The sequence below is a fragment of the Chelon labrosus genome (assembly GCF_963514085.1).
Source record: "Chelon labrosus genome assembly, chromosome: 7".
Classification (NCBI taxonomy): Eukaryota; Metazoa; Chordata; class Actinopteri; order Mugiliformes; family Mugilidae; genus Chelon; species Chelon labrosus.
In genome coordinates, this window is record NC_140343.1 from 28,209,510 (window position 1) to 28,223,614 (window position 14,105).

The window sequence follows — 14,105 nt, forward strand, 5'->3', positions numbered from 1 at the left end:
TTACTCCTACCGGGCGGACTACCGGGCGCTATGTTACTCAGTTATATGAAGAAATAGTAACAACACAACTCGTGATTATGGTTTTTGCTGCTTCTAACTAAACAGGACCACTACGCAAGAACCAGCTGGTGGTGAGTTTAACCATATTGCCAAAATTTAACCAATATTTGTTTCCTGTAGCCAAAAAAAAGCAAAAAAAAAAAAAAGTTCCCGCAAGTGAGATTAATGTGATGTATGTGCCGCAAACTCTGCTGTCCAGCTAAACCTCAGTGCTGTTCATTTTTATAAACCTGTAAGCTAAGCAATAAAAATAAACAGGATTTCAATCTCTATTTATGTTACAACCCGTTTTCAAGCCTAAAAATGTGGCTCCGAGTTACAGAATATATAAAAAGGGTACTGTAAACATAACCGTCATGTTAACCTGAGGGAAATAAAAACAAGAATACTCGTTTACTGGTAACCACGCAATACTAATCTCCGTCCAGTAGTTGGCGACATAATACAAAATACAGGTACAGCCTTGTATAACCCACAACATACAATGTAAATTTTATGCCATAGAAATAAACAATAAACTATAAAAACTATATTGGACTATAATTTGATGTTGTTGTTTTTTTGTCTGTATTCAAATAGATGGAGTCTTATAAGCATCCTGATCTGTTTTTTAGGCTATGTACATCTTCCATTGGTCACTGGGTATCAATCAGCTTTATCACTCATTATATTTTTGCAGAAATAGTAGTAAGAGTTTATATAATGTCATGGTCACCTATTTAGATACATTTTATGGGGACACTAAACCACCAAATCACAAGGATGTATCACTATTACATGAGAGTTTTGTGCATATTTCTACATATATTTTTGTATTTTCCTTTTATTTCTATTTTAAATTATTGTCATCAATTTAGTTTAATTTCATTCCATTTGCAGAGTGGGTTTGCTTGTTTCAGTACAATTTAATGTTTTAAAAAATCAATTTAGAGCTTTTCTTTTTTTGCACATTTGTGAGAGACAAGATTTTTAGCTGTGTAAGAAGTTGATTTGTGAAGTCTAGTTTTTGTTTTAATTTCAGTTAACTAAAATGCTAGTGTAACCTTGGAAATGATCCCAGGAACATGTTTATTGGTTGGAGATGCAGTACCTTGGTCAGCACCGACTGACTGATTTGCAGCTAGTGTAGAAAAAAAATCATATTCACGTTTAAGTCTCATTTCTTCCCTTCTCTTAGTTGTAGATTATGAGTGAGTTGGTTTGCACAAAGTCTCAGGAGGAGTATGAGGACGACTTTGAGAAGGATCTGGACTGGCTGATCAGTGAGGAAGGCCGAAGTGAGGACCAGGTATGCCTGGCCTCTTTTTGGACTGAATGATTGCATTCATGCTACATTTTCATCATCCTGCTTTTGTTATATTATGTGAAACCCGGTGCTGCTCTGCTTACTGCAGACTGAGTGCTGGATGTGTGCCTGATCCCGCTCTGTGAAAGTGTGACAGTGAGTAGTGTTGAGTTACCTGACCTGGCACATCTCAGTGTTCGCATGTGAAACCTGTGCTGTTGACATACAGTGACATACTTTCACTGTTCCACTGCTGGATGCAATATTGATGAACATATCTGTTATCACACCAGCACACCTTTTACCTGCTATGTATTGATGTTCCCCTTTCATTTACATTCAGACCTAATTAATGAAGACAGACTGTATCTACCTCACAGGGTCCTGACTATGAGGACATAGAGGCAGAAATTGACAAAGAACTGGAGGAGGATGAGAAACAAAAAGGAGGGAAAAGGAAGAAAGACTACAAGGAGGAGAAGAGAGGCAGCAAAACAGAGCAACTGTATGAAGATGAAGAGCGATGGCCATCTCCTATGGAGCCACTGGAGTACGACTCAGACAGAGACAGCCCAACTAAGTCATCATATATAGTTCCTCCACCTCCAGAGGATGACCAGACAGAAGAGGAAAAAAAGTACATTCTGGAGAAGATCCAACAGGCTAACCGGGAGCTGCAAGACCAGGAAGCGCCGGACATGACGAGACGCAGAAGGCTGCATTTTAAAGAGAAGCTGGTGGACTTGGTGGTGCCTCCACTGCAGTTTGAGAAAGATGGGAACAGCAGTGAGGTTGAAAGAGGAAAGGGCACCGAGGGTGGAGCTGAGCCAGATACTGAAGTGTCAGGGAAGTTGTCTGAACTAAAACTTTCCCCTCGCGATGAAAGAGGGGGATATGGAGCATCTAACAGGAGTGGGGAGAACAGTGACGGAGGACAGGGGATAAAAGAGGGCAGAGTCCTTGTAGAAAAGGACGGGAAATTTGACCTAGTTACCCTGAAAGAAGTAGAGAGCCAAGGTCTTCTCCCACCTATAGCAAACAACTTCAGTGACTGTTCACACTACTCACCACGAGTCGAGGAGCAGTTTGGGAAGCCCAGTAATATCCATAGTACCTCCTCCTCTTCTCGTCTTCGTGCTGGCTCTTCCTCCTTCCACCAGGGCATTGATCAGCTTCGGGCACCCAGGCCTCCAGCGCAGCCCAGGACCAGGCCCAGCTCAGCCAGCCACAACCAGAGGGGCAGCCAGTGGAAAAACAGCAAGCGGCGGGTGCAGTCAGCCACCGGGACACCCTGCCAGGACACCTATACCCTCTCCCCCCAGCAGAAAGAGCTGCTGCAGAAGATCCAGGAGAGGAAGGAGAAGCTGGCCAAAGAGGTAGGAAGCATAAAAATGTATTCGTTGTAAGATGGGTTTTTGCTGCTGCTTTTGCTTGTAAGATTATAGTGACGCCAGTATCAGATTATGTTTTCTTGTACTTATTAGTCTTCTTGTTTGCTGGTCAGGCAGAGCAGAAGAAACATGAGGAAGAAGAGGTGAAGAAACAAGAGAATGAGCTGGCCTTCAAAGCCTGGTTGATGAGGAAGAGAGAGCAGGTTCAGGAGGAGAGAAGGATCCACCGAGCCCAGGAGATGGAGAGAATGAGTTCTAAAGTACAGCCACACGGGGGCGCACTAACATTCGTAATATTGTTTTTCATTGTGTGAATTTTGAAAATGTTGTGCAGGTGGTACTGCATCCAGTGTTATAGAGAGAAAATGATTATCCATAAAGTTAGTATGGTGGCTGATGTAACACTGAATGTAATCATTCAGACTACACCCGATTTAAGAAAGCTTCACCACTTTACATACTGTATACTTTTCTAGATATTCAATAGTAAAATGCAACTTTTTTATGAATGAAAAGAGCAAGAACTAACTTGTTAGCATAAAAAGTACCCAATAATGATGAACAGACCGAGAGAAAGATCCACAAATCTCAAACTTTGAAGAAAAGTACATCAGTACTAGTGTCGGTAGTTAATATGAAAAGCTAATACAAAAAATACAAACAATACAAAAAACATTACAATGAATTCACAATATTTCTGCCCACTGTCACAGAAAGACTCCAGTGACCCAGAGGAAGCCTTCAAGTTGTGGCTCCAGAGGAAGCAGGAGCAGCAACAGAAAGAGAAGCAGCTCCTGGAGCTGAAGAGGCTCGAGGAGGACAGCGCTTACTTCTTACGCAGCCGCGAGGAGTCAGAACGTGCCTTCAAACTGTGAGTATGCTTTTAGATAGACAGATAAATGGATAGATATACGTTATTTATCCCGCAAGGAAAATTGTTGAGTCACAGCAGCAGAATATAACAGAATACGAAAAATATATACAAATCAATAAAAATAGAAAGTTAAAAAACAGGTGTTAAATATTTGCAATATACAACAAAATATAAAATACAAGATAAGATCTGTACCATTATATATACAGTCAGAAGTAAGTATGAACGTAGTAAGTATGTAAATAAATAAACAGAGACAGTATATTGTGCAATTAAGTGCAGAATGCGTAGTGCAAGTCGTGCAAGTTGTTCATCTGACACACAGAGGTGAGCTGTTGTACAGTGTTATTGCAAACAGCTTTCCTGAACCATTCTTTACAACAGTGAAGCTGAATTAGTGTGTTTGAGAATGAGCTCCCCTGTCTCTGCAGTTTGCTGTAGAGTGGGTGTACAGAGTGAACTGGAATAGCGACAGGACAGTCCCCTTAGGGGCTCCTGTGTTAACTAACCAACACATCAGACAGGGAGTTGTACAAACTGAGGCCTTTCTGACAGACAGTCGGAGGTCCAGGAGACCACAGAGGCAACGACACCCATCCCCTGCAGCTTTTCACTCAGCAGAAAAGGTTGGATGGTATTAAAAGCACTGAAGAAGTCAGAAACCATGATCCACACAGTGCCGCCACTATCACTTTCATTCAAGTCTACAAAATCTGAGTTAACTGTTAGATGATGTTACAACAGTACAGCTTATATTATAACAATCCTTGATAAAGGTTATTCTTCTGTTGAAGCTTTTATGTCACTTTTCACACCATCAGGGCCTGTAATTGACACACAGTAACACTGAGCAGAGACTAATAAACCAACTACTTAGTTCTTGGTTCTTCTCAGTTGATTAGGGTTTTGCATGTAAAATTGTTTGTGATCGGGTCCATATCCCAGTTTTCCAGAGTCCAGTCCTGCTCCCAGTCTGTTATTATGGGGTTAGAGAGTTATTCCTCAAATTTCAATGCCATGGAAAGAGGTATTTGAGTAGTAGGTAATAATTAACAACTACACTCACACATAATATGAGGTATGTTAGTGAAAATGAAGTAGAACTAAATCTCACTTCATGACTGTTGTAATGTTTATTTTATGTTGAAACAGTGTAAGAAATATGGTAATTCAAGTGTATGATCATTTTGGATGATATCATTTATGTATGTTAAACTGTACTGAATTCAGGATAAAGGTGTTTCTGTTAATTAGCCAAGCCCAACAACTAAAATTGTGTCAAAATAAAAGAAGCATGTGTCTTGACAACACAATACAATTCAACAGTACTACAAACCACAGCCTCCAAGACACAGCTGAACAGCTCTCTCGATTATTTTGAACAAATGCTGAATACCATAACTTTCATGAAGCTAAGATTTAATGCAGGCCTGTTATATTAGGACATTCATTTTCACTAGTGTACCTAATGAACTGGCAAGTGAGTGTTGTATATTAACTCCTCATAGTTATAGGGCTATGGCTTTTGTGTGTATCAAGAAGTCAAGAAATGACAGAGCCACTTATTGGCTCTTTCATGGTGATGCCATCAAACATACCAGAAAATGAAGTTGAATAAGGTTACGATCAGTTCCCCAGGGGCACCAGTAGATGTATGACCCAAGATGCAACAACATGTCCAGAAACATTCCTATGAAATGTGTACAGTACCCTTATGCTAACACTGAACTATTCTCTCATAATCATCCTTAGATGGCTCAAGAGGAAGCGGGCGGAGAAGCGAGCAGAGCAGCAAGCGGCTCGGGAGCGCTCCCGTAGGTTGGTGCTGGAGGAGCGACGAGCGAGACGCACGAGGGACCTGCTGTGTACTGTGAATGAAACCAAACCATTCAGGTTCACCGAACAGCTGGCCTACCGCTTCTGAACCAAACGAACCCAACATGCCCTCACACAGCATCAGCACACATGACCCTCATTAAAAAAAGGTTTAAACTCCACTTTTGAAGACAGAAATCTCTTCACTCAGTGATTTAACCACAGATTAGACAACACAAGACACAGTGTGGAACATAAGACAGTGTTTATTCTGGGGTCTGTCTTTTCTATTCATCCACTGTGTTAAAGCACATTCCTGAAAAGTATACCACATTGACCTCAGTGTAAATATGTCTGGGTGAATAATTCTACTATATATATATATATATATATATACAGTTATAGGTGTGAGAAAATGTATCGAGTACATGCTTTTAAGAAAAAAAAGTTGTGTAGTGGCAGATGTACCTTACTTTAAATGGGGCTCATCACAAACTGGAGCCATGTGCAGCTTCATTAGAAGAAATTAACCAATTTTGACGGTATGCCTTGTATCAGAGTGCTTGATAAATGATATATTTTTAATAGGTTACTTGAGCTGATGTAAAATTAAAGTAGCCAGTTTCCTTATGTAATATGAATTCTTGCCATGTGATGATTAATTTCATTGATCCACATTAAAAAATAAAACAAAAATACACCATTATATATGGAATATTAGATTTTTTAATTTATAGGCATATACATGTTTCGTGTGCTACAGCATTTCAAAATTAAATATCAATGAAACAAAAGTGGCCAACCTCATTAAAACAACAGGATTAAATGTCTGGTTAGCATCTTGATTCAAAAAACAAAGTTACTCTTTTTACGTTCTGATTTACAGTGCACGACTCGACCTATCATCATCAACACAAATGTAAGGAAATAAAAGACTAATATGTATTCCTTGAAACAGGAACAATTGGAATCTTTTATGAAAATAAATTGCTCTTATTAAATGCAGACAGCAGCTGTCTATTATTATTATTAAAATACATAAATAAAAGTACAACATAAACACACACTTGACATGTCCTCTCAGCAAACATGTACACCAGTATTCTACTCTGTGTGTCCAGAGGGCAGGAAAACGACTTATTACGAGTAAAATTAAGAGTGGCTGAAGACATTTTCAGTTTCAGACTCGACACACAGACAAAGACAGAGTGCACCATCATTAAATATTCAGCATATAACATGATCTCTTACTTAAATTCTTTAAATGAGTGCTATTTCAGATTCCCAAATGAGAAAAAAACAGTGCACTGCCTACTTGGAAAGTAATCATTACTGGCACAGATATGAAGAGATAGATTGATATAATGCTGTTAGTAATAACATATTCAACAGTACCATGTGAGAAGATGTAATTTGATATTATTTGAAGCTACTGACCACTGACAAGGCAAACAAACGAGACAGTTAAAATAACTCATAACATATTTGAATTTTACCCACTGGATATGTTGCCCAGAAAGAGAGCAGTGAAATGTCAGCTTCACAGTTGAGTACAACTACTAGACCTTTTCTTAACTGGAGACTGTGACTGGACAAAAAGACAATGAACCAAAGATGAACTCAAGTCTTGAAGAGAAACACAAAACAAACAAAAAAAAAAACACATGACAATGACAACATCATTAACCTTGCACTTCAAACAGTACAAAAATAGAAATGTTCTGATCCAAAGGCCATTCAATAAATAGTCAAAGTATATAGAAGGTTTTTGTTGAAGAGGGTGGGGTGCGGGTGATGTAGTATCTCTGTGTCTACAATTCATCTTTAGGGTTGATGTTGAGGCTCTGACCCCACACAGACTTTGTGTCCAATGCCTGGATCACCTCATCCGCCTGTAGTCTCTCCTGGAGCAGAAAATCAGATTGGTGAGAGAAATGTTGAGACAAAATAAAAAAAGCAGCTCTCTTTAAATATGTATCATTACATGTACATACCTATATAGTAGTACTGTAGTACAGCATTTTTTTACTTCATGGTATAGATTTCACTTTTAGTACGATACACATTTATAGTAATATTTAATCACGCCTTGTTTCAAATACCCCACTCAATAATATAAGTTACTTAAATTAGCTGCACCTCAATTAACAGTAACATATTGCTTATTATCTAAAAGGTAGTCATATTCCAATTATAATTATATGATCAATGTAACAGTGTGACAGCTGCAGATGACGACAGATGGCTCTACCACAACATGAATTCAAAACCTTGAGTAAGAGTACCATGAGTAAGAGTAAGTACTTATTATCATAAAAATGTAATTAAAAGTTAAGGTTTAAAAGCTTTACTATTATACGTGATGTCTAAAGAATAATATTTTAGCTCTATTAGAGTGTATCTTACATTTTACTGCTGCAGATGTTTAAGGTTGAATCATTTTTAACTACGTTATACACTAGAAGGGTAGCTCATTTTACAGCAACACATAAAGATCTCCATATGTTTGTAGTATTGCTATCCGAGCCATGTCATTCTTTTTGACAATGAATTTTCCAAATAATTCACAAGGGCAGAGTTTATAAAACTTGAGAAATGGGGGAAAAAAAGTCAAAAAGAAATAGTTTAAATTTCAGTTTATCAAACCAAATTTGGAGATGAAGAAACACTTTGGACACTGCCAGGCATTCAACTCTATTCTTCGCAGCGATAAAGCAAAAAAAACACGAACAAAACAAAGATTGATAAGTGTCAGAAATCTCGGTTTACTGCAGTCAATAAGCTACACGAACAGCTGACCGGACTGCTTTAGAAAATTCAAAAGTGAAACCCTGTCATGAATAAACACACCTTCTTTCAAGCTTCACAACTGTCAAGTTCTGATATTTAAAAAAATCAAAATTTATTCAAAGCAAAAACCAGAATTAGGATGGACCCAGAATCATTTTACCAGTTCTCTGAAGAGTGGGTCCAGGGTGAACCACAGAGCCACAGCACACCTCTGCCCGCCGGTGACGGCCTTCACACCATGTGGATTCTCCCCTCCTGATGAGAAGCCCACCATCCTGCCACACTTGGGTTTTACCGATGCCTAGAGAGGGTGACAGAAAGAGGGAGCAGGGACAGAAGAGAAGGTTAAAATTGATGTTAGTCCTACTGAATATTAGTCATCTAAATATTAGGAAGTAATTCTACTAGATTCAGCTTCTATGCTGAACCACAGCATAGGTGAACTCAAATGCTGAGCATAAATTATTTTTATTTTTCTATGATCACATGTGCCACAGAGAGCTGGATGTCTATCCTATAACAATTTCTCAACCTCACACAGCATCTTTTTAGTCCAAACATTACACATAGGAAAGTGGTTAACTGTTTAAGAAGGTGTAGGTAAAAAGTTAGATATTTGAGATTGGTAAATTTCAGGAAGAGTGATTTTCTTTTTAAAGTTCCGGTCAGTTTTACTGTACAAAGCTTTCATTTTAATAGTAAATGTTGGATTTGGGATACAAGAAAATCTGTAATAAGTGACTTTTCTTCCAAGACAAATACATCTCTTTCCTCAGGAGAATCATCTCACCGTTACTGTTTTGGCATCCATTTCTGTGAATATGAACTCTCCTCCTTCAAAGTCTCCATTCAGATATAACAGTGCACTGAAAAAGGGGACCAGAGAACAGACAATCAGTTCATGGACTTTGACATGTACAACGTTTCACTGTATAAATGAAACATTGCACATACATTAATAACAACTACACATTTTCACAAAAGCACACCTGTAGTCTCTGTACGTGTATGCGGGCGGTTCCTTCCAGCACTCATTGGCATCGGGGTCCAGTAGACAGTTGTCAGCATGGATGGGGTGGCTCAGGTCATTCCTGTGATCTTGCTGGCCTAAGAACAAACAAGGAGCACCAAAAGCATAAATTCGAATCTATAAAGCCTTTCACATGATAGTTTGAACATATACAGGGAACATCTACTGCATATGCCATGGTTTATGACTGTAGAGGCATTTTGATCTCTTGTGAGGTGTGTTTCGGTGATTGAGTGACCTGTGATGGCTGTCCGGCACACCAGGTGAGTGTAGGAGAAGTGCAGAGTGGAGTTTAGCATGAAGTAAGACTCGATTATTCGTCTCGCTCGCTCGCTTGTATCGTAAAACAGGCGAGCGCTCCTCATGGGCACTCTGCCCTCGAATCCATACTGAAGGGAGGAAAAAGATAAGAGAAAAGAAAAAAAAGATTACAACTACTATTAATGAAGAATAAATAAAAGATGGTGTACAGGTAGAAAGTTCCGTATACTGTATGTTGTTCAGTACAGTCTGTGAAAGCCACTGAGGTGATAATCTGATTATGTGACTTTAAACTTTATTAGCTCTGATAACAAGTTCTTTGTAGCCTTAAAAATGAATTGTACGATTGATATCATGCAGTGGGCCTGGACCTGTTGTCCCAGGTCACTGGACTGGTCAGTGGACCTGTGTTTAGTAGTGTACCTGTAGAGTTTTGAGCACAGTGGCTCCTTCAAACTTCTCATTTGGAGTGTGTGGAGACATCCTCCCTCTGTAACCGTCTCCTGCCATGGTGACAGCCTGGAAGGCAAGAACACAAACACAATTAAGCTTAAGAACGGGTTCAAACAATGAAATTTACTGTTAGCACAGGGACAAACACTCATTTACCTTCAGGTGAAAAGCAAGAAAACCCTCAACCAAAAGTAAACTTGCACTGCAAGATTTGTAGCTGCCCATGACAGGGATTTAAAATCCTTATTTCATTTCGAAATAAGTTATTTCTAAATTATTTATTTATGTGTCCTTACATGTGCCAGGTGTCTGAGCTCCGCACACTCCTCCTCAGATATAACATCATCCAACAGCACCCGCTGGGTCCCGTTCAAGGCTGCCGAGTTCTGCACTAGCTGCACACCGTCATATACCAAGGGGCCACCTACACAGATCAGAGTGCAGTGTTTAAAGAATGCAGCATGTTATCTCCATCATGGTGTTTAGAAAGAGATGCTGTATTTTCCTTCACTCCGGTTCATCTTTGCAGCAAATATTTACCTTCTCTGAGCTGCTGTGGGGCAGCGACAGTAATGTTTTTCTTCTCAGAGATGGGAACATACTCCATCCAGCCATCTGTGCCAGAGGGGATCCTGACAGACAGTAGAAGTTGTCATTAAAAGTAATTTGGCAAAATATGTTAAACACGATATTATCAAAATATCATCATATGCAGAACACAAAGTTGGCAGATACTGAAAAACCTAATTCATGAAGCCATGTTTGTGTGCACCTCATGGACACAAATACTGGCAGTCCTTTTAGATATGCTTTTCCTGCTACTCCTCTAAGTTCAACTGCTAACTTTGAGGGAGCAATGAGCGCAAACCAGAACAGTAAAGTCAGAAAACCAAAGTGCTTTCAATAAGTAAGAACTCCCTCACTATATGTGAAGGAAAGTGCAGATTCTCCTTAAGTTTGTCTCTTCCAGCACTGTCCTTCATATACGTGATTCATTGTTATTTTAAATGTCTTAGGCAACAGTAGTCTTTTTACCTATTTGAGTCATCTCTTCCACCTGTGCTGCTCCAGTAATTCTGTAAAAAAGACAAAGGAAAATTCGTAATCGGTAGATTTTATACTTGCAAAATGGCAGATAATAATAAATAAATAAAGTAAAAAGTAAGTAATTTGGGGTATTTGTGATTGAATATATATTTTTATTATGTAATTAGATGGATTGTAGACTGTAACTTGTCGATGTCATTTCACAAATGCCCAGTAGAGTGGAATGTCGTGCTGTGACCAGCAGGTGGAGGTGTTACCTCAGCAGACAGGGCCTGGTGGTCATGCCAGACACCTGTTACCCTGCTTTGAGTCAGCCAGCAGCAGGGGCACATTAAGGCTCTTACACACTGGGCAGGAGATCTGCTGTGCATCAGAGACATGTGGACTGGCTTGCAAATAACTGCCCATTATATTACAAGATCTCCGTTCACTTCTGGCCAAAACATAGAATGAAAGGGCACTGGTTTGCCAGTAAGTACTCACAGCCTGGTTTTATTCTGTTAACTCACCCCTTCAGTGAACTCCACACCCATGATTGTGCTGCCGATGAGAAGGAGCTCCAGTTCCTGCTGGTGCCTCCTCAGGTACCATGCAGCTTTCTAAAAGGACACACACACGGCAATGGCTTATGGAAAATGGAAAATGCATTAGAGACACTGGTAAAAGCAAAGCTAGATAAGCAGAAAAACAGATTTAACAGCAGGATAAAGAAATAGAACTATGTTTTAAGTACTACTTAATGAAGATCTTTGGCATGTGCATTCACAGATGATGCCCTTTCACGCAGTTACATTAGAGTTAAGAGAGTGGCCCTTTTCTCTGCCCAAATAAAGCAAAGCACAATGGGCTTGTTTTTCCCTTGGCTCTCCTTGCCTCACTTTACTGTTTTTTTCTCCTGAGTAGAAACTAAGCAAAGTCTGGGATCTCTCAAGCCTAAAATGACACAGGTACTGCTTTTAGCTTTGCTTATAGGGTGGACTGTGACAGGAAGTGTATTTATATCTAATAGTAGTAGTCTTATTAGACTATTAGATTAGTCTAATAGTCAAATAAAAACTTATTTTATTTGATGATTCATTCACAAACATTGATTAATTGATGCACAAATTATTTGACAATGAACTTTTACATTTAGATATGAAGCAGTGGCAATAAACTTACCATATTGTAATAATGTAAGAAAAACATTTTCCTAAATTACTTGTGAGTCCATGATGAGTGGCATTTTTCTTGTTGTGGTTTACATAAAAAGCCTCTTTTCCATCATTCTAAACACGAACAGCCCCAAAATTGTTCCGGAGACTTCTGCGGGCACCCTGACATGACTTTTCCTCCTCCTTCAGAGCTACTGAAAGGGAGGATTCTTTGGCAAGGAGGCAGGTGGGGCCTGGCACTGACATCTAGGGCTCTTTAAATGAGCTCCCCAAGGCTGGAGGGAGAGACGACGCAGAGAGAGGAGGCATTCTGCGGGCCTGTGACTGCATAGTAAACTGACGGGGCTGGAAAGGGGTGAGGACTGGAAAAATGTAAGCTATGAGTAAAAAAACACATAGCGTTTAGTCTCTCTTTATCTCTCACACACATTCTCACAGTCCTGCTGAGAGCCTTGCTAGCTCTAATGAGAACCAGGCTTTCTAGGAAAAAGGAGGTTGTGTACTTGAGACCTAAACAAGACACTGTGTGACTTTTCAAAGCCGCCAATCAGAGTTTGGGAATGACACACTCTCAGTGCTGAAGTGGAAGACAGCAGACATTCACCATTTAATTACTCATATTAATAATGGGCCCTCAGGAAGAAATATGCTGCCGTAAATGCACTGACGTAGCACAGTGCGTTTGATGCTTCCAGCTGGATGGAGAACATATACAAGTGAAAAGCAAACTCAAAAGAGGCAACTCCTGGCAAGCAGGGAGTAGCAACTTCATCCAAGAAATACAGTAAATGGCCCGCTGCCTGTCGTCTCCCCTTTTCCCCTCAAATCCACACTTTTCGTCCCCTCCCTGCTCTCTGTCTTCATTTCTTATTTTCCGATTTTCGGTTAATTATCCACAAGAACTGCTGACCTTCCAGTTTTAGACTCATTACACTGTATGTTAATTAACTAAAAGACTTTTTTAGTTATCAAAGCCCCAGAGCATATCGCTGAACCTGGTAAAACTGCCCCTGATAATGACTTTCTGTCGCACCAACTAAATCTAGAAAAGAGGGAAGTTCTGTACCAGCCTTTTAAATTGTGTCTGCAGATAATTTAAACATTTTAAGCTTTGTCTGGCTGTTTAAATCGGTTACTCTCTACTACACTAATGTTGTTCTTTCCTTCTAATTCTTTTTAGTCATTTACACTTGTGTTTTAGCAATATTCTACCCAACTGGATGCCTAGGACTGAAAAGTCCAAATATGTTATTATTATAGCTCTTTTGTGCAAAAAACAACACATGCTAAAATAAAAACGAGGGATGCATTCATTCAGTTGAAAATACTGTTGGTTGTATCTGCTGTATCTTTCACCCTTTGCCCTTCACATCCTTTGATAACATAGCAGATCCTGACCTCTCGCGGCTCGCCACCATCCAATCGTCCCAGCACCTCTCTGTAGTAATCAACATTGTCCGTCATGAACTCCTCTCCCTTGTGGAACAAAAGGTAGGTCAGAGCACACTCTAGCGCCTCCTCCAGCCTGTCCACTGCAGAGAGAAACAGAGACAGGAAGCAGTTTAATGAGTTTCTCTTTAGGAATACTTCTAAGATGCTCGAATCACAAATACACGCTCAGCACGTTTTTGCTGTTTTCTACTGTGTTGAGTTCTCCCTGGATGGACTCAGTGACTGCTGTATGTGAAATGTATCTATGACAGATGACATTCCAGAACTATTACTGCAATGGAGCAAAAGCTGCACTGTGGTTGACATAGTGGAAACACCAGACACTCAAAGGACCCAAGAGCTGCTAGTTACAATGAACAAATGTATGGGAAGGACTGTCCTCTAATGTTTCAGATATTTTGGAAAAATACAAACTAACACCTTCTCCACACAACTGCTTCTAAGCAGACATTCAAAGCCTTTTTATATTAGATTATTTTATATTAGATATATT

General features: G+C 39.6%; 2 protein-coding genes across 2 annotated transcripts in view; one reads left to right on the forward strand and one right to left on the reverse strand.

Moving 5' to 3' along the window:
• Positions 1-1,246: 1,246 nt before the first annotated feature.
• ccdc181 (coiled-coil domain containing 181) lies at positions 1,247-5,770 on the forward strand (the record flags this gene model as incomplete). The annotated part of the gene is made up of 5 exons (XM_084547634.1): positions 1,247-1,348; positions 1,726-2,721; positions 2,850-2,996; positions 3,450-3,607; positions 5,363-5,770. The coding sequence occupies 5 exons, from the start codon at positions 1,247-1,249 to the stop codon at positions 5,532-5,534; spliced, it is 1,575 nt and encodes a 524-aa protein (XP_084403760.1). The 3' UTR covers positions 5,535-5,770.
• A 347-nt stretch (positions 5,771-6,117) lies between these two features.
• Positions 6,118-14,105, reverse strand: part of p3h2 (prolyl 3-hydroxylase 2) — a 48,588-nt gene continuing 40,600 nt past the window's right edge. The window contains exons 5-15 of the mRNA XM_084548621.1: positions 13,559-13,692; positions 11,516-11,605; positions 10,995-11,035; positions 10,500-10,591; positions 10,256-10,383; positions 9,930-10,025; positions 9,484-9,634; positions 9,205-9,322; positions 9,006-9,081; positions 8,376-8,516; positions 6,118-7,329 (exon numbers count right to left, since the gene is read on the reverse strand). Coding sequence (XP_084404747.1) covers positions 7,237-7,329; positions 8,376-8,516; positions 9,006-9,081; positions 9,205-9,322; positions 9,484-9,634; positions 9,930-10,025; positions 10,256-10,383; positions 10,500-10,591; positions 10,995-11,035; positions 11,516-11,605; positions 13,559-13,692 — 1,160 coding nt within the window. The 3' untranslated portion in view covers positions 6,118-7,236. The remainder of the gene's footprint in view (positions 7,330-8,375; positions 8,517-9,005; positions 9,082-9,204; positions 9,323-9,483; positions 9,635-9,929; positions 10,026-10,255; positions 10,384-10,499; positions 10,592-10,994; positions 11,036-11,515; positions 11,606-13,558; positions 13,693-14,105) is intronic.